The sequence below is a fragment of the Symphalangus syndactylus genome, chromosome 18 (assembly GCF_028878055.3).
Source record: "Symphalangus syndactylus isolate Jambi chromosome 18, NHGRI_mSymSyn1-v2.1_pri, whole genome shotgun sequence".
NCBI lineage: Eukaryota > Metazoa > Chordata > Mammalia > Primates > Hylobatidae > Symphalangus > Symphalangus syndactylus.
Window position 1 is genome coordinate 88,355,444 of NC_072440.2, and position 26,703 is coordinate 88,382,146.

Sequence of the window (26,703 nt, forward strand, 5' to 3'; positions counted from 1 at the left end):
CCTCGTGATCTGCCCGCCTCGGCCTCCCAAAGTGCTGGGATTACAAGTGTGAGCCACCGTGCCTGGCCTTAGAATTTTCTTTTTTTTCTCGAGAGAGTCTCGCTTTGTTGCCCAGCCTGGAGTGCAGTGGTGTGATCTCAGCTCACTGCAGCCTCCACCTTGCAGGTTAAAGTGAGTCTCCTGCTTCAGCCTCCCAAGTAGCTGGGATTACAGGCATGCGCACCCACACCCAGCTAATTTTTGTATTTTTAGTAGAGATGGGGTTTCACCATATTGGCCAGGCTGGTCTCGAACTCCTGACCTCAAGTGATCTCCCCACCTTGGCCTCCCAAAGTGCTGGGATTACAGGCGTGAGTGAGCCACCGTGCCTGGCCCCAACTAGAATTTTGATTAGTAATATACTGAATTCATGGATTAATCTGTAGAGAGTTGACACCTTCAAATTGTTAGCATGTCTAACAGCATGGAACATCTCTCACTTAACATAGTTTGTATATTTCTGTTGTAGGATTGGATGCTTTCTTAGTGGCCTAATATATTGTCAGTTTTGGTAAATGTTTATTGTGTGCTGGGGAAAAATGTATATTTTCTGTTAGATATAGAAAAATAAAAATGTGGCCGGGCGCGGTGGCTCACGCCTGTAATCCCAGCACTTTGGGAGGCCGAGGCGGGCGGATCACGAGGTCAGGAGATCGAGACCATCCTGGCTAACACGGTGAAACCCCGTCTCTACTAAAAATACAAAAAATTAGCCGGGCGAGGTGGCAGGCGCCTGTAGTCCCAGCTACGCGGGAGGCTGAGGCAGGAGAATGGCGTGAACCCCGGGGGGTGGAGCCTGCAGTGAGCCGAGATCGCACCACTGCACTCCAGCCTGGGTGAAAGAGCGAGACTCTGTCTCAAAAAAAAAAAAAAAAAGAAAAATAAAAATGTATGATGGAAAACATTAAGAGATGGGATATAATGTGAACTTATTGATTAGTCAGATACTCAAAAATCTCTTGTTCCATATTAAGATTCTTTTTATTTTTTATGTATTTATTTATTTTTGAGACAGATTCTTGCTCTGTCACCCAGGTTAGAGTGCAGTGGCTCCATCTCGGCTCACTGCAACCTGCGTCTCCTGGTTTCCAGTGATTCTTCTGTCTCAGCCTCCCGAGTAGCTGAAATTACAGGCATGGGCCAGCATGCATGCCTGGCTAATTTTTGTATTTTTAGTAGGGATGGGGGTTTCACTGTGTTGGCCAGGCTGGTCTTGAACTCTTGACCTCAGGTGATCCATCTACTTCGGCCTCCCAAAGTGCTGGGATTACAGATGAGAACCACTGTGCCTGGCCCCATATTAAGATTCTACCTAATATTTGTTGTTGAAATTATTTTTGTTGTTTTTCAAATTCTGATGTATTTTTTTAAGTAAATTTTTATTTTAGAATAGATTTTAATTTCCTTTTTGCTTTCTTCTTTCATCCATTGGTTATCTAGAAGTATGTTGCTTACTTTCCAAACAGTTGGGCATTTCTTTTCCTTTCGTTTTTTTCTGAGATAGGGTCTCACTCTCTCACCCAGGCTGGAGTACAGTGGCATGATCGTAGCCCACTGTAGCCTTGAACTCCTGGACTCAAGTGATCCTTCTGTCTCAGCCTCCCAAGTAGTTAGGACTACAGGTGTGTGCCACCAGGCCTGGGTAATTAGAAATTTTTTTTTTTTTTTTTTTTGAGACGGAGTCTTGCTCTGTCACCCAGGCTGGAGTGCAGTGGCACAATCTCGGCTCACTGCAAACTCTGCCTCCCGGGTTCATGCCATTCTCCTGCCTCAGCCTCTCCGAGTAGCTGGGACTACAGGCGCCCGCCACCACGCCCGGCTAATTTTTTGTATTTTTAGTAGAGACGGGGTTTCACCGTGGTCTCGATCTCCTGACCTCGTGATCCGCCCGCCTCGGCCTCCCAAAGTGCTGGGATTACAAGCGTGAGCCACCGCGCCCGGCCTGAAAATTTTTTTTTGTTAGAGAGGGTCTTGTTATCTCCCTTTGTTGCCCAGGCTGGCCTCAAATTCCTAGACTCAAGCGATCCTCCCACCTTGGCCTTCCTAAGTGCTTGGATCACAGGTATAGAGTCACTGTACCCGGCCTATTTTCTGTTTATAGTTTTGTTAATTACTTCTAGCTTGTTTCCATCGTGCTCAGAGAACATACTGCATATGATTTCAGTCTTTCGAAATTTGTTCTGACTTATTTTGTCACATTGTTTATGGTTATTTTGATAAATGTTTCATGGACACTGGAAAAGAATATGTATTCTGCAGTTAGGGGTGTAGGATTATAGTTATTCACTAAGTCAAATTTGTGCATCTTCTACTTTTTTTTTTTTTTTTTTTTGAGATGGAGTCTTGTTCTGTCACCCAGGCTGGAGTATGCAATGGTGTGATCTTGGCTCACTGCAACCGCCGCCTCCCAGGTTCGAACGATTCTCCTGCCCCAGTCTCCCGAGTAGCTGGGGTTACAGGCATGCACCACCACGCCTGGCTAATTTTTGTATTTTTAGTAGAGATGAGGTTTCACCATGTTGGCCAGGCTGCCCTCGAACTCCTGACTTCAGGTGATCCACCTGCCTTGGCCTCCCAAAGTGCTGGGATTACAAGCATGAGTCACTGTGCCTGGACCTTCTGCTGGTTTTAAGTTATACGTTTTGCTTTGTGTGTGTATGTGTGATTGTTCTTCAGACTTGTATTTATTAGTTTTGCTTCGCCCCTCTCCCTCTCTCTCTCTCCCTCTCCCTCCTCTGCTCTCTTCTTTCTCTTCTTCTCGTTTCTTTTTGGGATAAGATCTCACCCTGTCATCCAGGCTGGAGTGAAGAGGCACGATCAAGGCTCACTGCAGCCTTGACCTCCTGGGCTCAGGTGATCCTCCCACCTCAGCCTTCCAGGTAGCTGGGACTACAAGCATGTGCCACTACGCCTGGCTAATTTTTTTTTTTTTCAAGTCTAAGTGTTTAATTATTGTTCACATATTTCACAGAAAAAAGGAATGTAGCAAATGGGTCAAGATTGTATCAAAAAACAAAAAATCCTGAATTTTACGGGTCACTCTATTTGTACTTGGGAGAAGGGCTGTCCCGACATCAGGCACAGCAGCTGCACTTCTCTGACACCCCTTTGCAGATGCAGCCCTGGGCACACTTGGCACAGCCCACAGGGCAGCAGGAGCAGCAGCTCTTCTTGCAGGAGGTGCATTTGCACTGTTTGCACTTGCAAGGAGGCAGTGCAGGCGCAGGAGACACCAGCGGCGCAGGAGCAGTTGGGGTCCATTGCAACCCGAGGCGAGACTAGAGTTCCCAAGCGAGAAGGGAAGAGGCAGTGGTGCACGTGGAAGGCGTAGTCACGCCTGGCTAATTTTTTGTATTTTTTGTAGAGATGGGGTTTCACCCAGATGCCAAGCTGGTCTCAAACTCCTGGGCTCAAGTGATCTGCCTACCTTGGCCTCCCAAAGTGCTGGGATTACAGGTGTAAGCCACTGTGCCTAGCCAATTAACTCTCATTTTTTCTTTAAAAAAAATTGTTACCTCTTTTTTTTTTTTTTTAGACGAAGTTTCACTCTTTTTGCCCAGGCTGGAGTGCAGTGGTACAATCTGGGCTCACTGCAACCTCTGCCTCCTGGGTTCAAGCAGTTCTCCTGCCTCAGCCTCCCGAGTAGCTGGTATTACAGGCATGCGCCACTATGACCGGCTAATTTTGTATCTTTAGTAGCGATGGGGTTTCTCCATGTTGGTCAGGCTGGTCTCGAACTCCCGACCTCAGATGATCTGCCCACCTTGGCCTCCCAAAGTGCTGGGATTACAGGTGTGAGCTGCCACGCCCAGCCTATGTTACCTTTTACTACAGACTCTTTAACATGCTCCTCCACTGTTCTTCCTCTCTTCTTACCTTATATATTTTTTTGAGACAGAGTCTTGCTCTGTTGCCCAGGCTGGAGTGCAGTGGTGTGACCTCGGCTCACTGCAACCTCCGCCTCCTAGGTTCAAGCGATTATTGTACCTCAGCCTCCCAAGTAGCTGGAACTACAGGCGTGCTCCCCCACGCCCAGCTAATTTTTGTATTTTTAGCAGAGACAGCCTTTCATCATATTGGTCAGGCTGGTCTCAAACTCCTGACCTCAGGTGATCCGCCTGCCTCGGCCTCCCAAACTGCTGGGATTATAGGTGCGAGCCACTGCACCCGGCCGACACTATCTCTTTAAAAAAAATTCGTAGCAATTCAACTGGAAATGAAAGTGCCTTTCTTTAATTGCTGCAATTGAGTGACCAGACAATGAAGATAAAAGAGTATGCAGGCCGGGCACAGTGGCTCACGCCTGTAATCTCAGCACTTTGGGAGGCCTAGGCAGGTGGATCACCTGAGGTCGGGAGTTTGAGACCAGCCTGACCAACATGGAGAAACCCCGTCTGTACTAAAAATACAAAATTAGCTGAGCGTGGTGGTGCATGCTTGTAATCCCAGCTCCTTGGGAGGTTGAGGCAGGAGAATCACTTGAACCCAGGAGGTGGAGGTTGCAGTGAGCTGGGATCGCGCCATTGCACTCCAGCCTGGGCAACAAGAACAAAACTCTTGTCTAAAAAAAAAAAAAAAAAAAAAGTATGCAAGAGTGGATACAGTGGCTCACACCTGTATTCCCAGCATTTTGGGAGGCCAAAGTCAGAGGATCACTTGAGGCCAGGAGTTTGATACCAGTCTGGGAAGCAAAGTGAGACCTCACCTCTATTAAAAAAAACAAAAAATTAGCCTGGTATGGTCGTGTGTGCCTGTAGTCTCAGCTACTTGGGAAGCTAAGGTGAGAGAGTCACTTGAGCCTAGGAGTTTGAGGCTGTAGTGAGTTATGATCATACCACTGCACTCCAGCCTGGCGATACCTCATCTCTTAAAAACCAAAAAAAAAAAAAACCCCCAAACTTATGCAAGACTCAACCTCAGCTCTTTGGAAAAATATTTTATTCTTACTTAAAAAGTATGAAATAAATATTACTTTGTTTTATTTTCCACACATTATGATGAAATAAATATTTCAAATAATATGTACATACACAGAAAAGGGCCTTTTTCCCTGTTCCCCTAATTTCTCCAGTTTGTTCTTCTGAGGGATAACCACTGTTAAAGCTGTTGTACATCCTTCTGACCATTGCACATGTACTGTGGGTTTATATGTGTGTCACACACATATGACACACACATATGCATATATAAACAACCCATAGGTTGTACCCATAGGTATATGTGCAATATGTGTGTATGTATAATATGTATGTATATATATATATTTGGAGGCAATGTCTCACTTTGTCACCCAGGCTGGAGTGCAGTGGTGCAGTCATGGCTCACTGCAGCCTTCACCTCCTAGACTCAAGTGATCTCCCACCTCAGCCTCCTGAGTAGCTGGGACTACAGGCACGTACCACCATGCTTTGGGTCTCCCAAAATGCCAGGATTACAGGTATGAGCCACCACATCTGGCTTATTTCATTTTTCTTGATGGTTAATATTTCTTTTTTTTCCTCACACTGTTGACCAGGAGCCTTTCTGATAGTTCTAATATTTCTTTGTATCATTATACTGCCACATATTTAACCGGTTAGCACACAGGTTTTCTCCATACTTTTCACTTCATAAATAGTGTAGCAGAAAATGACCTTTCATTTTTTTTTTTTTGAGACGGAGTCTTCCTCTCTTGCCCAGGCTGGAGTGCAGTGGTGCCATCTCGGCTCACTGCAACCTCCGCCTCCCAGGTTCGAGTGATTCTCCTGTCTCAGTCTCCTGAGTAGCTGGGATTACAGGCACCCACCACCAAACCCGGCCAATTTTTTTTTTGTATTTTTGGTAGAGACAGGGTTTCACCATGTTGGCGAGGCTAGTCTTGAACTCTTGACCTCAAGTGATCTGCCCGCCTCTGCTTCCCAAAGTATCGGGATTACAGGTGTGAGCCACCGCGCCCAGCCGACCTTTCTCTTATAGATAAAGTGGAATTACTGGGTCAAACGATAATGCGTATTTTAAATTTTCATAGGTTTTCTCAAATTGCTTTACACTGAGACTAAACCAATTTGCACCCCATTCCCCAATACTTTCAGCACTATTTTCTTATACCTTTACCAGCTAATTTAAGGTGTTAAATTTTAACTTCCATGAAAGGCAGGGACTACCTTAGCGCTAAGTATCTTTAGTATCTAACACAAAAACAGGCACTTAATAAATTTTGTTTGTGAAAGGAATGAATTATTGAAAGTAATTAATAAGCTTATGAAGTTACATTAATTCTATAAAGCCAAACAAGTATTCTTACTTGAGATTGTATCTACTGTGAGACAGTAGGTATAAAATTTGTTACTTATACCACCTCCTTGATTCTTCTAACAATCTCATGAGGTAAATAGTAGTTTCTGAGTTATAGTGGTAGTGCTGCAATGTAAGATTGGTCCTGTCTGTACAACTTCAAAGTCTGTGGCATTTTTCTTTTCTTTTCTTTTTCTTTTTTTGAAACAGGGTCTCACTCTGTCACCCAAGCTGGAGTGCAGTGGTGTAATCATGGCTCACTGCAGCCTTGACCTCCCTGGCTCAAGCGATCCACCTACCCTCAGCTTCCTGAGTAGCTGGGACCACAGGCATGTGCCACTACGCATGGCTAATTTTTAAACTTTTTGTAGAGACAAGTCTCAGAGTCTACTTCGTTGGCCAGGCTGTTCTTGAACTCATGGGCTCAAGTGATCTTTTTATTTCAGCCTCCCAAAGTGTTGGGATTATAGATGTGAGCTAGCACTGACCATGTGGCATTTTTCAGTACCCACATTGTCTTTCTTATTTTAAATAATGTAATATTTTCAGATTTTTAGAAACTACCTTTTAGAAATTTTTATGTGGAAGAAAAGTACATTTTAAATTATTATAGACTGTTTTTTAATCTTTCTGTATCTCCTGAACTAACAGGTCACTTCTATGTATTTTTTTCTCTTTCTGTATTCTTTCTTGATGATTTCTTAGAAATACTAAACTAGTAAGCCCTTGTTCTTGGAATATTTGAGGAAAATTTAGAACATTTTATATGCTTGCCATTTCAGGACTTTGTAGAATAGTGTTGGCCCTAAATAAATAAATAGCAGTGCAGAGTTTTGTTTTTTGCAGTCATGGTAACCACTGCCTCGTGCATTCCTTTTATAAATGAAAGAAAAAGAAATTGACTGCACTTCTAAGCTTTCTTGTGAAAACAGGAATTCCTTCCTTCCCTTCCTCCCTCCCTTCCTTCCTTCCTTCCTTCCTTCCTTCCTTCCTTCCTTCCTTCCTTCCCTCCCTCCCTCCCTCCTTCCTTCCTTTCTTTCTTTCTTTCTTTCTTTCCCTCTCTGGCCCAGGCTACTATCTACTCGGCTTGCTGCTGCCCGCGCCGCGGACTGCCTGGGAGTGCCGGCGCCCGCCACCGCTGCCTGCCTTTTCTCCTTTGGATGCAGGCACGCGTTCGCCATCTTGGCCACGCTGGTCGCCCGCTCCTGACGCCGAGTGCTCTGCCCGCCTCAGCCTCCCGAGGTACTGGGACTACAGACGGAGTCTCGCTCACCCAGTGCTCGGTGTTGCCCGGGCTGGAGTGCGGTGGCGTGGTCTGGCCTCGCGGCAGCCTCTACCCCCCGGCCGCCTGCCTTGGCCTGCCAGGGTGCTGGGATTGCAGCCCCTGCCCGGCCGCCGCCCCATCTGGAAGGTGGGGAGCGCCTCTGCCCGGCCGCCCCGTCTGGGAGGTGAGGAGCACCTCTGCCTGGCCGCCCCATCTGGGAAGTGAGGAGCGCCTCTGCCCGGCCACCCACCGTCTGGGAAGTGAGGAACGCCTCTGCCCGGCCGCCCCGTCTGGGAAGTGAGGAGCGCCTCTGCCCGGCCACCCACCGTCTGGGAAGTGAGGAGCGCCTCTGCCCGGCCACCCACCGTCTGGGAAGTGAGGAGCGCCTCTGCCCGGCCACCCACCGTCTGGGAAGTGAGGAGCGCCTCTGCCCGGCCGCCCCGTCTGGGAAGTGAGGAGCGCCTCTGCCCGGCCACCCATCGTCTGGGAAGTGAGGAGCGCCTCTGCCCGGCCACCCTGTCTGGGAAGTGAGGAGCGCCTCTGCCCGGCCGCCCCGTCTGGGAAGTGAGGAGCGCCTCTGCCCGGCCACCCATCGTCTGGAAAGTGAGGAGCGCCTCTGCCTGGCCTCCCATCGCCTGGGAGGTGAGGAGCGCCTCTGCCCGGCCGCCCCGTCCGGGAGGAAGTGAGGAGCGCCTCTGCCCGGCCGCCCCGTCCGGGAGGAAGTGAGGAGCGCCTCTGCCCGGCCGCCCCGTCCGGGAAGAAGTGAGGAGCGCCTCTGCCCGGCCGTCCCGTCCGGGAAGAAGTGAGGAGCGCCTCTGCCCGGCCGCCCCGTCTGGGAAGTGAGGAGCGCCTCTGCCCGGCCGCCCCGTCCGGGAAGAAATGAGGAGCGCCTCTGCCCGGGCGCCCCGTCCGGGAAGAAATGAGGAGCGCCTCTGCCCGGGCGCCCCGTCTGGGAAGTGAGGAGCGCCTCTGCCCGGCCGCCCCGTCCGGGAAGAAGTGAGGAGCGCCTCTGCCCGGCCACCCATCGTCTGGGAAGTGAGGAGCGCCTCTGCCCGGCCACCCACCGTCTGGGAAGTGAGGAGCGCCTCTGCCCGGCCGCCCCGTCTGGGAAGTGAGGAGCGCCTCTGACCGGCCACCCACCGTCTGGGAAGTGAGGAGCGCCTCTGCCCGGCCACCCACCGTCTGGGAAGTGAGGAGCGCCTCTGCCCGGCCACCCACCGTCTGGGAAGTGAGGAGCGCCTCTGCCCGGCCACCCACCGTCTGGGAAGTGAGGAGCGCCTCTGCCCGGCCACCCACCGTCTGGGAAGTGAGGAGCGCCTCTGCCCGGCCGCCCCGTCTGGGAAGAAGTGAGGAGCGCCTCTGCCCGGCCACCCCGTCCGGGAAGAAGTGAGGAGCGCCTCTTCCCGGCCGCCCCGTCGGGAAGAAGTGAGGAGCGCCTCTGCCCGGCCGCCCCGTCTGGGAAGAAGTGAGGAGCGCCTCTGCCCGGCCGCCCCGTCTGGGAGGTGAGGAGCGCCTCTGCCCGGCCACCCATCGTCTGGGAGGTGAGGAGCGCCTCTGCCCGGCCACCCGTCGTCTAGGAGGTGAGGAGCGCCTCTGCCCGGCCACCCGTCGTCTGGAAAGTGAGGAGCGCCTCTGCCCGGCTGCCCCATCTGGGAAGTGAGGAGTGCCTCTGCCCGGCCACCCATCATCTGGGAGGTGAGGAGCGCCTCTGCCCGGCCGCCCATCGTCTGGGAAGTGAGGAGCGCTTCTGCCCGGCCACCTATCGTCTGGGAAGAAGTGAGGAGCGTCTCTGCCTGGCCGCCCCGTCTGGGAAGTGAGGAGCCGCTCTGCCCGGCCGCCCCGTGTCTGGGTAGAAGTGAGGAGCTCCTCTGCCTGGCCGCTCCGTCTGGGAGGTCTACCACGGAGGCCAGAAGCAATGTGGGGGCTGGACGTGGTGGCTCACGCCTGTGGTCCCGGCACTCTGGGGGGGTGAGGCGGGTTGATCACTTCGGGCTAGGAGTTCGAGACCAGTCTGGCCAACTTGGCGAAACATGAAGAATACAACAGACAAACCAACCAACCAACTCAATGACAACAAAACAGGTCTACCCTGGAGTCATACTCTAATTTTTTCTATTTTCCTCCCTTTCTGATCCTTTATCCCACTTTCTTTTTCTTCCTCTTCCTTCTCCCTCTTCTTTGTCAAATAGAGGATTCACTTATTATCACTGATCCCATATAAAGTCCCTCTCTCATTTATTTTAACTCCCACCCCCATTTCTATTCCCCGACTTCCCATGTGCAACCTTCCTAATATGTTTGATACGCATCTTTTTGTTTGTATGTATTTTTAGAAAATGTTTATTGTTTTTGTATGCAAAAAAAATTAATAAAAAAAAAAAAGAAAAGAAAAGAAAACAGGAATACTTGTTAAAAAAAAAAGTATACAAAAAGCCTGTCCTATAAGGAAATCGGAAAAGATTTGATTGCACCCATACATTTTCTGATCTAACTTGGGGGAAAATGTTCCTATTCTGTTTTTTCTTTGTCTCTTTGAGACTTTTTCTCTCATCATTTACTTACTCTTTAAATAATTTGTTTTATTCTCCCTTACAGTTCCCTTTTTTCTGTAAGAAGCCAGGTTGTCTTTTCTTAAAAAAAAACAAAAAGAAAGAAAATCCTTTCCTCCAACTCTAAACTATTCTTTCTTTTTTAATTCTGACACTTTTGTAAGACTAGCTCTGTAGTCATCACTTGTACTTGCTGACCACTTGCTCCATTATTCACCTAGTGTTTTCCACCCTGCATTTCACAGACATTGCCCTGTCAGAAGTTACAATGATCTCTTACTTACACATCCTCAGGTTTATCAGCTTTCTTCTGTTAAGTCTTTTTGGAGCAGTTTAACTCCTCTTGTTTTAGTGAGAGACTATATTTGTCTCTGATTTTTATGACATCTCTTGTGCTTATCCTCATTCATTAGGCATTTTTTTAAGGTTTTGACTTCTGCCCTTCTGTTTTTATATTCTGTACATTACCTATGATCATTTTTTTTTATGACCATGTTTCATATCTGTCTCTGCTCCTTAACTCACTTCATCTCAGAGGTGTATTTCCCATAGCCTGATAGACCTCTCCTTAGATTCCTGGCTATAATTCCAAACTAACTTTCCAATTTTAATTCAGCATTATACTTCTCCCGTCATCACCTGTTCCCTGGCTCCCCACACCACCACCACTACCATCACCACTACCACCACCACTACCAACAACAACAAGCACTTTTTATACCTGCCCTAAGTGTATTTATTTTGAATACAGCACTGATATCACTAATCTAGTTATTTTGTTTTCTGGACTAAATTTCTGCTTTCTGATTTTCCCAATTCTAAATGAGGCCGTCATCAAGTTTTGATTTAATCTCGTGATCTGCTAATTCACTTATTTCCATGCATCTCTCATTTTTTTTTTTTTTTTTAGACGGAGTCTCGCTCTGTCGCCCAGGCTGGAGTGCAGTGGCGCGATCTCGGCTCACTGCAAGCTCCGCCTCCCGGGTTCACGCCATTCTCCTGCCTCAGCCTCTCCGAGTAGCTGGGACTACAGGCGCCCGCCACCACGCCCGGCTAATTTTTTGTATTTTTAGTAGAGACGGGGTTTCACCGTGGTCTCGATCTCCTGACCTCGTGATCCGCCTGCCTCGGCCTCCCAAAGTGCTGGGATTACAAGCGTGAGCCACCGCGCCCGGCCCGACATCTCTCATTTTTAAATGCTATACTTGTCCTCATTCTTTTTCTCTTTAGATTAAAATCCAGCTTTTAGATTTCTGACAAATTTAGATCTGGGCATGAAGCCTTCCTTGAAAACCAGAGCAACATCTATTCATTTCTAGTTATTCTCAAGTTCTTTTGCCTCACTTTTTAAGATTTATGACAGAATAATAGTCACTATTTATGGTAGCTGATGAGTATGGTTTAAGGGACTGTAAAAGTCAAGAAGAAAATGGTTCTTACAAATTGAAAAAAAATTATCTATTCTTTTTTTTTTTTTTGAGACGGAGTCTCGCTCTATCACCCAGGCTGGAGTGCAGTGGCGCGATCTCGGCTCACTGCTAGCTCCGCCTCCCGGGTTCACGCCATTCTCCTGCCTCAGCCTCTCCGAGTAGCTGGGACTACAGGCACCCGCCACCACGCCCGGCTAATTTTTTGTATTTTTAGTAGAGACGGGGTTTTACCGTGGTCTCGATCTCCTGACCTCGTGATCCGCCCGCCTCGGCCTCCCAAAGTGCTGGGATTACAAGCGTGAGCCACCGCGCCCGGCCTAAAAATTATCTATTCAGAGAGGTTAGAATTAAACAAAAAAGTTGCTTAAGTGGCGATGACTATATCTTTTCATTAATTTCTGTAGGATTTTACATTATTATTATTATACTTCTCTTGGAAGTTATCCTTAGATTGTGTTCTGGTATTTTATGTGTCCCATTATTAAGTTGTTAGAATACATATTCCCACTTCTATAGAAAACTTGAAAACAACATTTATTTATTTATTTATTTTTGAGACAGAGTCTTGCTCTGTTGCCCAGACTGGAGTGCAGTGACGCGATTATGGCTCACTGCAACCTCAACTGCTGGGGCTCAGGTGATTCTCCCACTTCAGCCTCCCAAGTAGCTGGGACTGCAGGCGTGGACCAGCACACCTGGCTAATTTTTCTATATTTTTGTAGAGACAAGGTCTTGCCATTTTGCCCAGGCTGAGCTTGAACTCCTGAGCTCAAACAATCCGCCCACCTCAACCTCTCAGTGTTAAGATTACAGGCGTGAGCCACCATGCCCGGCCAAAAACATCCTTTAAAGTCTACATCAAATAGGTTTTATTTTATTTTTTTTTTAAAAGAGACGGGTTTTGCTGTGTTACTCAGACTGGTTTCAAACTCCTGGCCGCAAGGATCCTCTCGCCTGCGCCTCCCAAAATGTTGGGATTACAGGTGTGAGCCACTGTGCTTGGCCTCAGGTAGTTCTTATTCATCTTTTTTACCACTGCCTTCGATGTCTTATGTACATAGTAGGTCCTCAATAAACGTTAGTTAACTGAAATTATTTCCCTTATGCCTGAGGTACTTTTCCTACTCATGGATTATAATCACTCTGACACAGATTGCTAAATGGCTGTGGGTAGATTGCATAATCTTTTAAATATCTTTGTCATGAAACTGGTAACGCCTTCTCTCAAAGGGTTAGGTTATCATTAGCTAGTAAAATGCTTTGAAGACGAAAAAGTTAAGATTGAGCGTTATGATCATCCTATTAAGGGTGAATTGTTAGCATCAGGTTTGTAGGTAGAAGCTTTCCCAAAGCTTGAAGTTAATTAAATGGTTCTGAAGTAATTATTTTGTACCTGTTTACATCGTGGTTGCTTGCTTTATTTAAATCCCCAGATTTCTTTGGAGGGAAGGAGTCTTTGGTAATCCTCTTTATTCTGAGTTCTCTGTCGTAGAGCCAAATCAAGATTGAAACCCTCCCGTGACAAAAAAGTAAATATATCAGTACATTGTAGCAGTTAGGATGATGTACTTTGTATTATACCTAAAGTATGTTATATGCCAGAGATCCTCAGACTTTTGTGTACTAAGAATCATTTGGAAGCCCTCGTTAAAAACGTTTCACCTCCAGAGATTCCAGTCCAGCAGGTTGTAATTTTTAATGAGTAATGCAGGTGATTTTTGATTCAGGTAGTATGTAAACAACAGTTTGAGAAATACTTCTGAGTGGAATTGAAAGCCAGTAGAATATGCAAATGACCAATAAATAAATGTGCAAAACTCACTTAAATTGATATTCAAGTAACTATATACTCGGATTATTTAAAAAATTCAAATATTTTACTTTTTTTTTTTGTCTTCAGTTCAATGGTACGTAGTACTTATTTCCAGAGTATGTTTGGGAAGCTAGTACCTGCAGATGTTCCATGAAAAAAGAGAGCTTGATCAAATAAGTCTGTGAAATGTTATATACTTTATTCCATCTGTAGAGATTTATTTTGCATGTTATCATAATACTCTTAGAAGTTTCGCAGCAAAAAGCCTTGGACCTCATTGTTTCCCAAACTTAATTCACCATGAGCCCTCCTTTCTTGCCCCTAATAATTTCTACTAATAATTTGTGAACAAATTTCCAGAAATGTTGTTTGTTGTTTTTCCTTGTTATCGTGGAATTTTAAAAAATAGGGTATGTTTTTATAATTCAGGAGCTTAAAATCTTGCTAGAATTTCAAGACTTGGACATGGCACTTTAAAGATGATAAATATATGATGCTAAGTTGAAATAATCAAGTGCCCAAATGTATAGTAGGGCTGCAACTAGTAGCGGGGATAAGCTTAATTTAGGTTAGATTCTTCAGGGAGATTTCATGAAGAAAAAAAAAAATGGGTCCTGAGATAGGTCTTGAAGGTGAGTGATCAAATTTGATTGGAAGAAGGCCGGGCGTGATGGCTCACGCCTGTAATCCCAGCACTTTGGGAGGCCGAGGCGGGTGGATCACGAGGTCAGGAGATCGAGACTATCCTGGGTAATATGGTGAAACCCCGTCTCTGCTAAACATACAAAAAAAAAATTAGCCAGGCGCGGTGGTGGGCGCCTGTAGTCCCAGCTACTCAGGAGGCTGAGGCAGGATAATGGCGTGAACCCGGGAGGCGGAGCTTGCAGTGAGCCGAGATCGCGCCACTGCACTCCAGCCTGGGCGACAGAGCGAGACTCTGTCTCAAAAAAAAAAAAAAAAAAACAACAACAACAACAAAAAAAACAAATTTGATTGGAAGGAGTAATGCTGGCCTGGGCTATCTAAATTGGTATAGTAGTTTATAGGTGCTAGTTTCTGTATCACAGATATACTCTAGCTTAAAACACATGATGTTGCTTCCTCAGTGACTCCTTTTTTTTCAATAAACAATCATTTTATTACTTGAGTACATAGACAAACTTATGCAACCAGGGCAGAGGCTGTGGATGACTCATATTTCCAATTGGGAGGGAAGATTTGCTTGGTCTTATATTAATAATATCGAGCCAGTGGGTGAATTCGTCTATCAGAATCAGATGGAATTTGGCATTCTTATCCTTTCTGTTCTTGTCAAGATGCTTTCGAATAGCAACTGCTTGCTTAATTAAACAGTAGAGATCCTCAGGGAGATCAGGCGCAAGTCTTTTGGACTTAAGGATTCTTAAGATTGTATTGCCTGTCACAAAACATACTTGTGCAACACCATATGAGCCTCAGGATCACACTGATTTGTAAGGGAGGCAGACCCTTCTTGGTCAGTTTGTAAGTCTGCTCCTTCATGTCATCAGATGTCAGCTTCAGCCAAGTGGGAACCTTGCAGTGATAGGGCAGAGCCGATTGAGACAGGCCCTTCCCAGGAGCACGCATGCAACTCATGATGGTGGCAGTCAGGTGGCCCAGTGACTACGTCTTGAATGTGTTGTATAATAATGCTTTTCAAACTCTGATGTGCACATGAATCACCTGGGGATCTTTTAAAAATGGTTTCTGATTCAGTGGGTCTGAGGGTGGAGCCTGAGATTCTACATTTCTAATGAGCTCCCAAATAGATGATGCCCATGTTGTTGGTTCACAGACCAGAGTTGGAATAAAGAATGTCTTGGATTACTAGTTCAGTTAGATGACCTTTAATGCACACTTTAACCTTGGGAGTCTATAAATATCCCAGGTTGGAATGGGTGAGCTAGTATAAAGAAAACTAAAGCTAGGCGTGGTGGCTCATGCCTGTAATCTCGGCACTTTGCGGGGCCGAGGCGGGAGGATCTCTTTAGGTCAGGAGTTTGAGAACAGCCTGGCAATGAGACCCTGTCTCAAATAAAATAAAATAAAATAATAAAAATATAAAATAAAAAGTAAGAGGCTGGGCGCGGTGGCTCATGCTTCTAATCCCAGCACTTTGGGAGGCCGAGGCGGGCAGATCACGAGGTCAGGAGTTCGAGACCAGCCTGGCCAACACAGTGAAACGCTGTCTCTACTAAAAATACAAAAATTAGCTGGGCGTGGTGGTATGTACCTGTAATCCCAGCTACTTGGGAGGCTGAGGCAGGAGAATTGCTTGAACCAGGAGGTGGAAGTTGCAGTGAGTCGAGACCACTGCACTCCAGCCTGGGCGACAGAGCTAGACTCTGTCTCAAAAAAAAAAAAAAAAGTAAGAAAACTGTATTAGAAATGAAAGGACTACTGGGCGCGGTGGCTCACACTTGTAATCCCAGCACTTTGGGAGGCCGAGGTGGGCGGATCACGAGGTCAGGAGTTCGAGACCAGCCTGGCCAACATGGTGAAACCCCGTCTCTACTAAAAATACAAAAATTAGCTGGGCGTGGTGGCGTGTGCCTGTAGTCCCAGCTACTCAGGAGGCTGAAGCAGGATAATCGCTTGAACCCAGGAGGCAGAGCTTGCAGTGAGCCGAGATTGTGCCACTGCACTCCAGCTTGGGTGAGAGAGTGAGACTCCATCTCAGAGGAAAAAAGAAAAAAATGAAAGGACTAAATTAAAAAAACACTCATTTGAGTATAGTATGTTGACTGACAAAGGATTGTTATAAGATTGAAGTATATCTTAAATGATTTTCCACCCTGTACTGAATATAGTTTGGAAGTAGCTAGCTAGCTTTTATTGGGAACTTAACCTAATAAGTGATGGTGTATTATAAAACTAATACACCATCTTATTTATATACATGCTCATATTTGAATTTCAATTATTTTTTCTTTTGTGCCTTTTAGTGCCAGTATGGCCTTGTGGCTTTTTTTTTTTTTTTTTTTTGAGATGGGGTCTTGGTCTTTCGCCCAGGCTTGGCGTGATCACAGCTCACTGCACGCTTGACCTCCTGTGCTCAAGCGATCCTCCCACCTCACCCTCGCTGAGTAGCTGGGACCACTGGTGCATACCACCATGCCCAACTAATTATTATTATTCTTTTGAGACAGAGTTTCCCTCTTGTTGCCCAGGCTGGAGTGCAATGGCATGATCTCAGCTCACTGAAACCTCCGCCTCCCGGATTCAAGCAATTCTCCTGCCTCAGCCTCCCAAGTAGCTGGGATTACAGGCATGGGCCACCATGCCTAGCTAATTTTGTATTTTTAGTAGAGATGGAGTTTCACCATGTTGGTCAGGCTGATCTCGAACTCCTGACCTCAGGTGATCCACCCGCCTCGGCCTCGCAAATTTCTGGGATTACAGGCATGAGCCACTGCGCCTGACTTAACTAATTTTTATTTTTAAATTTTTTGTAGAGATAAGGTCTCATTACATTGCCCAGGCTGGTCTGGCACTCCTGGCCTCAAGTAGTCGTCCTGCCTTGACCTCCCAAAGTTTTGGGATTTCATGTGTGAGCCACTGTGCCTGGCCACAGATATTTCTATATGGTAGCATATTAAAAAGGATTATAGATACTTGTTGACAAAAAGAGTCAAACTCTGTAAAATATTTAAAGAGATTTATTCTGAGCCAAATATGAGTGGCCATGGACCAAGACACAGTCTCAAGAGGTCCTGAGAACATGTGCCCAAGGTGGTTGAGTTATAGCTTCATTGTATACATTTTAGGAAAACATATGACATCAATCAGTACATGTGAGGTCTACATCGGTTCAGTCTGGAAAGATGGGAAAGATGGAGGGCTTACAACTGATAGGTGGATTCAAAGATTTTCTAATTGGCAATTTGTTGGAAGAGTTATTTTCTAAAAACCTGGAATTAGTATAAAGGAGTGTCTGGGTTAAGATAAAGGGTTGTGGAGACCAAGATTCTTATTGCATAGATGCAGTGGCCTCCCTTAGAGACAACAGGTGGCAAATATTTTTTGTTCAGACCTTTAAAAGTTGCTGGGCGAGGTGTGGTGCCTCACACCTATAAACCTAGCACTTTCAGAGGCTGAGGTGGGTGCAGGAGTTTGAGACCAGGAGTTTGAGGCCAGGAGTTTGAGACCAGTGTAGGCAATATAATGAGGTCCCATCTTAACAACAACAAAAAATTAGCTGGGCATGGTGGCAGGTGCCTGTAGTCCCAGCTACTTGGGAGGCTGAGGCTAGAGGATTGCTTGAGTCCAGAAGGCAGAGGCCTCAGTGAGCCATGATCACATAGATTGAGACTCTGTCTCAAGAAAAGAGATTTAGGTATATGTATGTGTATGTTTATATGTTTATATATTCCTTAGCTCTTTCTGCTGAGAGCACTTAATTGCAGTGAAACCTCAGTAACAGTGAGCACACGTGCACACGTAGTGCCCAGCTTTTGGTTTCTAAATACTATCATTGACTAAGAGGAACCAAGGCTCCTTGGAGAAATGCTAATCTAGGGCCGGAGAGGGAAAGTATAAAATGAGCCTATAGAATTCAGTTGTGCCAGAAAGTAAGGAAGTACTCAAAATGATGAGGATGTGTCAAAAGACACAGGAATTGCCTTGAAGGTGCTCACACTGGCTAAATCTCACATAATTTGAGCAACAAAATAAATAGAGTAGGAAATTATAATTTGTAGAATAAAATAAGAATCCATGATACTGATAAAAATATAAATGAATAAATGAATTTGGGGGGACAGGGTAAGCTCTCTGCTAAAATGCCAACTACAAATGTAGAAGGAACGATGGAATTAGATAATCACCATCTTTGTGGTATTTGATAATGGCAAGAGTAGTCAATGAATACTAAGGCTGGTTGGTAGAGATTTGATGAGGAACAGGATATTGGTGAATTATCAAAATAATCCCCCATAATATATAAACCAAATACAAAGGAAAACATAGTTACAGTGAAGAAACCTGGGAGACACCAGGTTGACTAAGTGATGAGGGTTAACATCCCTAGGGATGGGAAGGATAGGTATAGTACGCACAGCATCATTTCTGTGTATTCTTTTTAAGAATATGTGGCCTGAATCTGATTATTAGGAACATCAGGTGGGCCCAGATTGAGGGTGGTCCTAGAGAATGAAAGGCTTGTACTCTTTAATTTTTTTGAGACGGAATCTGGAGCGCAGTGGTTGCTCACTACAATCTCCACCTCCTGGGTTTGAGTGATTCTTGTGCTTCAGCCTCCCGAGTAGCTGGGATTATAGGCGTGTACCACCACACCTGGCTTTTAAAAAAAATATTTTTAATACAAATGGGTTCACCAGGCTTGTCTGAAACCCCTGACCTCAGGTGATCTGCCCCACCTTGGCCTCCCAAAGTGTTGGGATTACATGCATGAGCCACTGCACCTGGCTCGCCTGTACTCTTGACCGTCAAAGACATGAAAGATAGGGAAAGAAGGAAAGACTGATTGAGGGAGACTGAGGAGGTCCATTAACTGAATGCAATATGTGTTTCTGTTTAGGATCCTGCACCTGAAAGAGAGGTGTTGTTGGGACATTTGGTAAAATTTGAATATGTCTGTGGTTTGACTCTGTATTATACCAATGTTCATTTCCTGATTGGGGGGTTGTATGGTGGTAATGTAGCAAAGTGCCCTTGTTTTGGGAGGTACATACTGGAGTATTTAGGAGGGTGTGAGGGATTGTGTCATACAAAAAAGATACATATCACACCAAACATTTAAGAACACACACCATTTCTTGAACATTTTTCAAAATAAAAAGAAACAACATATTTTTCTGATTATAAATGTAATCTTTCTTGTTTTTATATTTACAGATTATACATTTTGCTATATTCGTAGTATAATTCAGTAAAATTTATTGGTTGACAAAATGCTTGATTATCCAAGAATATTAACAATTCTTTTTTTTTTTTTTTTTTTGTGATGCAAAGTCTTGCTCTGTCATCCAGGCTGGATTGCACTGGCATGATCTCGGCTCACGGCAGCCTCTGCCTCCCGGGTTCAAGCGATTCTCCTGCTTCAGCCTCTCAAGTAGCTGGAATTACAGGCGCCTGCCACCACACCCAGTTAATTTTTTTTTTTTTTTTGGTAGAGGCGGGGTTTCGCCATTTTGGCCAGTCTGGTCTTGAACTCCTGACCTCAAGTGATCTGCCCACCTCGGCCACCCAAAGTGCTGGGATTACAGGAGTGAGCCACTGCCTGGCCCCTAATATTAACAATTCTATTTATCTTAATAGGAATAATAAATACATTTTTAACATTGTCTTTCAGAAAGTTGAAGTTGATGGTAGTTTAAGTGATAGCCACATATCTCCTCCAGCGAAACGCACTTTGAAACAACCTGATTCTGTTTGTAAAGACAAATCAAAATCACGAAGTACTGGTCAGCGAGAGGAATGGAACTTATCAACTGGACAGGCCAGGTGAGAAAGGAGAACTCATTGATTGTTTTTTCTTAAATTACTGAATGTGATTCAGGGCTGATATTAATGCTAATTTTCTTAGCTTATAAAATAAGTGTCTTGTAAATACTTTTAAGTAAATTGTATTAAACTTATTTTGTATGTAATTTTATTTTCTCCCAATATACTCTAAAATATATTTGTTTTATAAAGATGTATGTAACAGAAATTACCATAAGTAAAACAATAAGGATTTTGATGACTCTTGAGTATGCATATGTATTTATAGTCCTGAAAATTTAAATAAAACATATGGTCAGAGTTATATTTTTATTTGAAAATAAAATCTCCCTTTTTTAAGATTATTGACTATTTCACTTGAATCGATATACTAAGATATAATGACATTTAAATTAATTTTAAAAGACACCTTTTCATGTATTATCCTGTTTTTAACTTAAATTTGCTTTGTGTCTGGTTCAGTATGTATCAGGAAAACTTAATTTTAGTCAGTTTCATAGTAAATTACCGACATTTACTCCGAAACTGACTAAAATTAAGTTTAATTTACTCCCAAATGATAGTTAGGTTAGGCACACACATAGAAAATATTTAAACATTGAAATCAGAATCTTTAACTTCTGTTTTATATGTCTTTATTTTTATTTTTTTCTAATTAAAAACAGTTTTTTTTTTACATGGGTCTGGGAACTAAAGGGTTCTTTAAACTCTTTAAAGTATTTATTTTTTATTTTTTATTTTTTTTTTGAGACGGAGTCTTGCTCTGTCGCCCAGGCTGGAGTGCAGTGGCACGATCTCGGCTCACTGCAAGCTCTGCCTCCCGGGTTCACGCCATTCTCCTGCCTCAGCCTCCCGCATAGCTGGGACTACAGGCGCCCGCCATCACGCCCGGCTAATTTTTTTTTGTATTTTTTTAGTAGAGACGGGGTTTCACCATGTTACCCAGGATGGTCTCGATCTCCTGACCTTGTGATCCGCCCGCCTCGGCCTCCCAAAGTGCTGGGATTACAGGCTTGAGCCACCGCGCCCGGCCTTAAACTCTTTAAAGTAGAAGTGCTGATGATGTGTGACTGAACAGAAGTAAAAGGGAAGTCCTTTGTTTTTATTCTTCAAGTATTTAAAAATATTTTGATTTTTATATGTGTAGGTAAACTCTGGATACTTTTATTCTCTAGTGAAAAAAAGGCTTTGGGGTTATATAGACTTTGACAGGCTGTGTACATTTATTAGTCCCTAAGGGGTCTCCGTACTTACTAAAATATGCTCCATAAGATGTGCCAGTTTATTTTATGTTTTTGTAATTTGCATTATATGGGGCTAAGTAGAAAAATACATGAATCATAGTCTGTTGATTTTTATTTTTCTTTCCCACACCCATACATCTGTGAGATGAAACAGGTCTGGATCATTATGATGATGTTACTTTAGTACTGCCATGTAATTACACTTTTAGACTTGATCTACCTGTTATAATCTCTATCCTGCATTTATTAAATGAGTGAATCAAATATCTTCTAGATAAATATTCCTAACAATGTTCTTTTAGCATTAAAATTGGACTTTTAAGATGATTTTAACAGTTTATTCAAGTGCAAGTAATATACTAGATTTCTCTTATTTTATCCACCCAGCAGGCCTTTAGTAAATTGATCTTGATATTTCTTTTCTTTCTTTCTTTCTTTCTTTCTTTTTTTGAGATGGAGTTTTGCTGGAGTGCAATGGCGCTATCTTGGCTCACTGCAACCACTGTCTGCCAGGTTCCAGTGATTCTCCTGCCTCCGCCTCCCGAGTACTTGGGATTACAGGCATGCGCCACCACTCCCAGCTAATTTTGTATTTTTCGTAGAGACAGGGTTTCTCCATGTTGGTCAGGCTGGTCTTGAACTCTGGACCTCAGGTGATCCACCTGCCTCGACCTCCCAATGTGCTGGGATTACAGGCATGAGCCACTGTGCCTGGCTGATATTTCGTATAGAAGTCTTTCATATAAAAAGGCCTCAAAAATTTTGGGAGGGCGTGTGAAAGATATGCTTGCATTTAGGAATCATTTAGGTACCGTAGAGTGAGATATTTCTTTAAAAAAATACTGAATGCATTTTGAGTAAAAAACTTAAATAATGAATACTAATACATTTACTGTTTCTGTTTTGGCAAAAGGACAATGTTTAGTAGCTCACACAATTTAAAAAGATTTTTGAGGCCAGGCATGGTGGCTCATGCCTGTAATCCCAGAACTTTGGGAGGCCAAGGCGGGAAGATTGCTTGAGCCCAGGAGTTCAAGAACAGCCTGGGCAACATAGTGAGACCTCATCTCTATGAAATATTAAAAAATTAGCTTCAGGCACATGCTTGTAGTCCCATCTACTTGAAAGGCTAAGGCTGGAGGATGCCATGAGCCCAGCAGTTTGAGGCTATAGTGAGCTGTGATCACGCCATTGCACTCCACCCCGTGCGGCAGAGTGAGACCTGTCTTCGTTAAAAAAAAAAAAACAAAAAAACAAAGTATTATTTTTTTTTTTTTTAGTTTATTCATCTAGGAGTCTGAGTAACTGTTAAACTTTTAGAATTAAAATCTTTTGATGTTTCAGATGACCTGAAAATAAAATGCAATTTGACCTATTAGATTCAATAGAATTTAATTTTAAGGAAAGCTTGTAGTTAAAAATATTTTAGATTTTGAGATAATATAAATACAAAAAATTAAGAATTACTTAAAGGCTCGTATTTGTTTTTATGTCATGAACCTGAGAATCTTGATTCCTTTATTTTGGTAATCTAAACTCTTATGAGCATCTAAGGTAAACTTACTGAAGTCCTTTCACAAAAAATAATTTGTTAGAAATAATAATTCATATGGAGGAAAATGGAATACAGATAAGAATTAGTATTAGCTATGAAAAATAATGAATTCTAAAGAACTTTGCAAAGACCACTAAGGTCGTTAAAGGAATTACTGTTAATTGGCAAAATAAATTTCCATTTTAGAGTTAGGTAATTGGATGAAGATAGAGATAAAAGTGGACCTAGAACTTCTGAATCTTCATAAGTGATTTGAGATAGATTATGAGTTTTCTTTTGTGGTGAAACCTGGGTTTAAAGGCCCAAGTGTATCAACAGAATTTTTTTTTTTTTTGAGACAGAGTCTCGCTCTGTTGCCCAGGCTAGAGTGCAGTGGCGCAATCTCGGCTCACTGCAAGCTCTGCCTCCTGGGTTCACGCCATTCTCCTGCCTCAGCCTCTCCGAGTAGCTGGGACTACAGGCGCCCGCCACCATGCCCGGCTAATTTTTTTTTTGTATTTTTAGTAGAGACTGGGTTTCACCATGGCCTCGATCTCCTGACCTCGTGATCCACCCGCCTCGGCCTCCCAAAGTGCTGGGATTACAAGCGTGAGCCACCACGCCCGGCCAACAGAATTTTAATGATTGATACTTTTAGTAAAATAGGATGTTTTTGGTCAAAAATATTTTTTAATATATAGTTTTTATATTGTATATAGAAATTCCCAAATATACATACTAATATAGACAGATGTTGTAGCTTACAAATACTTTGAGTACAGAATGCTATTTTATTGACTTTTTTGGTCAGCGGATATTTATTTAGCTACTAGTCATTTAACCTGATATATATCTAGAATAATACGCATACTCTAAGATACAGACAAATTGAAATTTTCATAAGACTTACTGTACACTTGACTGGGCGTGGTGGCTCACACCTGTAATTCCAGCACTTCGGGAGGCCAAGGGTGGTGGATCACTTGAGGCAAGGAGTTGGAGACCAGTCTGGCCAACATGGTGAAATCCCATCTCTACTAAAAATACAAAAATTAGCCAAGCATGGTGGCGCGTGCCTGTACCCAGCTAGTTGGGAGGCTGAGGCATGAGAATTGCTTGAACCCGGGAGACAGAGGTTGCAGTGAGCTGAGATCGTACCACTGCACTCTAGCCTGGATGACAGAGTGAGACTCTGTCTTAAAAAAAACAAAAACAAAAACAAAAACCCGGGCGCAGTGGCTCACGCCTGTAATCCCAGCACTTTGGGGGGCCGAGGCGGGCGGATCATGAGGTCGGGAGATAGAGACCATCCTGGCTAACCCCGTGAAACCCCATCTCTACTAAAAAATACAAAAAATTAGCTGGGCGTGGTGGCAGGTGCCTGTAGTCCCAGCTACTCGGGAGGCTGAGGCAGGAGAATGGCGTGAACCGAGGAGGCGGAGCTTGCAGTGAGCCAAGATCGCGCCACTGCACTCCAGCCTGGGCCACAGAGTGAGACTCCGTCTCAAGAAAAAAAAAAAGATTTATTGTATACTCAAATGTAGCATGATTGAAAGTTTTCTTTTGTGGTTAGGTAATAAGGAAGTAGTGAGGTGAGGCAGAAGTATAACCACCTATGTGGACTGCTGAGGCATATTAGAATTGAGGAGTGGTAGTGGTTAAGTGAGGTATGTCAGAACTTGGGCTTTTTTGAATTGAGGTTTATAACCCTCATAAATCATTAAATGCCTTGAGTTTATATGGGAAAGGGAGAATAAGTATGATTTTTAAGTCTGATATTGCAATAGTGTGTGCCCCAGATAATTAAAGCTGTAGAAAATTCTAATGTAATAATCACCTAATGCAAAGTGAAACTGGTCCCATTTAAAAATTCAGGAAACAGGGTTAGGTGCAGCGGCTCATGCCTGTAATCCCAGCACTTTGGGAGTCTGAGGTGGGGGTCGGGGTGGGGGGGGTATCGTCAGAGTTCAGGAGTTCGAGACCAGCCTGGCCAACATGGTGAAACCCTGTTTACACTAAAAACACAAAAATTAGCCAGGTGTGGTGGTGCATGCCTGTACTACTTGGGAGGCTGAGGCATGAGAATTGCTTGAATCCAGGAGGCGGAGATTGCAGTGAGCCAAGATAGAGCCACTGCACTCCACCCTGGGCGACAGAGTGAGGCTCTGTCCCCTCAAAAAATAATAAATAATAAATAAAAATTTAGGAAACAGTGATACAGGGAAAAAATCTCCAACCCGCCTTCCTTCTTTTCAAAAAATAGATGCCCACTCAATTTAAGTGACCAACTTTTGGGAACATTGATATAATACAGAAACTTTTAGGCACATACGTTTAAGCAGGCTAACCCTTACAAAATCTCAGTATAGGCTGGGCGCGGTGGCTTATGCCTGTAATCTTAGCAATTTGGGAGGCCAAGGCGGGCGGATTACCTGAGGTCAGGAGTTCAAGATCAGCCTGGCCAACATAGTGAAACCCTGTCTCTACTAAAATACAAAAATTAGCTGGGCATAATGGCGGGTGCCTGTAATCCCAGCTACTTGGGAGGCTGAGACGAGAGAATCACTTGAACCCGGGAGATGGTGGTTGCAGTGAGCCAAGATCGCACCACTGTCCTATAGCCTGGATGGCTGAGCGAGACTCCATCTCAAAAAAAAAACCTCAGTATATTAAATCTTTTAATATACTCATGTAATTCTTGTCGTGTCTCCTTTTTCAATTTCTCTCCCTTTTATAAAGATGATGATGACAATAATCTATGACTATAAGGTAATTGGATCAATTGAAGAACAAGTTTTTAAAAATTATTTCTTTTTTTTTTTTTGAGACAGAGTCTCGCTCTGTCCCCCAGGCTGGAGTGCAGTGGCGCGATCTAGGCTCACTGCAAGTTTCGCCTCCCGGGTTCACGCCATTCTCCTGCCTCAGCATCCTGAGTAGCTGGGACTACAGGCGCCCGCCACCGTGCCCAGCTAATTTTTTTTTTTTTTTGTATTTTTAGTAGAGATGGGGTTTCACCGTGGTCTGGATCTCCTGACCTCATGATTCACCCGCCTCGGCCTCCTGAAGTGCTGGGATTACAGGCGTGAGCCACCGCACCCGGCCAAAAATTTTTTTCTTAAAACAGATCTTTCATTAGTAATAAAAGCCAAGTAAGCATTGTCTTCTTTAGAGTAGACAAAAAGCTTATTGTGCTTTTTTCCCTAATGATGTTACCATTGTTCCGAAAAGTTTTTGATTTCTTTTGTGGAATGCCTTTAGGGTCTGCATCTTATTCTTTTGAACAATTCAAGTGATGTCAAATTCCAACCATTTGGCTTTGTGTATAGTCAGAATTCATTTGGTGCCAAGACTTGTGAATAAACTGATCAAGCTGAGTTAATGCTTTGTTGGGTCTAAAGACAAAGTATATTTATGAAGTAATAAAGTTGGTTTTTCTGTGTGGTTTTAAGTGGATTTTGAGAGTGATTCTCAAGAATTCCAGGAATGCATTGTGTAATGACAACATTGTAAGAATACCTGTATTACATCCATTTAGTTACTTTATAGTCACACTCATATACCTGGAGAATCATGTGCATTGTATACAGTGGTGCTAAAAATGAAATTTTCTCCAAGATAGTATATTAGGAAAAAGTATTTTTTTTGTTGTTTTGTAGAGGAAAGGGGGGGGCTAGATTTTTGTTGTTAATTGTTTTTTGACAATCTGAAGATGCATAGTAGTTTGAGGGTTTTGTTTTGTTTTGTTTTTTTGTTATTTATTTATTTATTTTTTGTTTTTAGACGGAGTGTCGCCCTGTCGCCCAGGCTGGAGTGCAGTGGCGTGATCTCAGCTCACTGTAAGCTCCATCTGCCAGGTTCACGCGATTCTCGTGCCTCAGCCTCCTGAGTAGCTGGGACTACAGGCGTCTGCCACCGCGCCCGGCTAATTTTTTGTATTTTTAGTAGAGACGGGGTTTCACCTTGGTCTCGATCTGCTGACCTCGTGATCCGCCCGCCTCGGCCTCCCAAAGTGCTGGGATTACAAGCGTGAGCCACCGCGCCTGGCCTTGGATTGAGTTTTTGTTTATACCC

General features: G+C 44.1%; 1 protein-coding gene and 2 pseudogenes across 9 annotated transcripts in view; 1 reads left to right on the forward strand and 2 right to left on the reverse strand.

Annotated features, from left to right (window-relative positions):
- Positions 1-26,703, forward strand: part of ATAD2B (ATPase family AAA domain containing 2B) — a 187,176-nt gene that overhangs the window by 12,641 nt on the left and 147,832 nt on the right. For all 8 annotated transcript variants that reach the window (XM_055253338.2, XM_063623899.1, XM_055253339.2 and 5 more), the window contains exon 2: positions 19,703-19,854. In XM_055253338.2, the coding sequence (XP_055109313.1) occupies positions 19,703-19,854 (152 nt within the window). The remainder of the gene's footprint in view (positions 1-19,702; positions 19,855-26,703) is intronic.
- Positions 3,085-3,371, reverse strand: LOC129468171 (metallothionein-1F-like; annotated as a pseudogene). The gene has a single exon (XR_008652552.2). The product of XR_008652552.2 is annotated as a metallothionein-1F-like (transcript).
- Positions 14,517-14,985, reverse strand: LOC129468169 (small ribosomal subunit protein uS15-like; annotated as a pseudogene).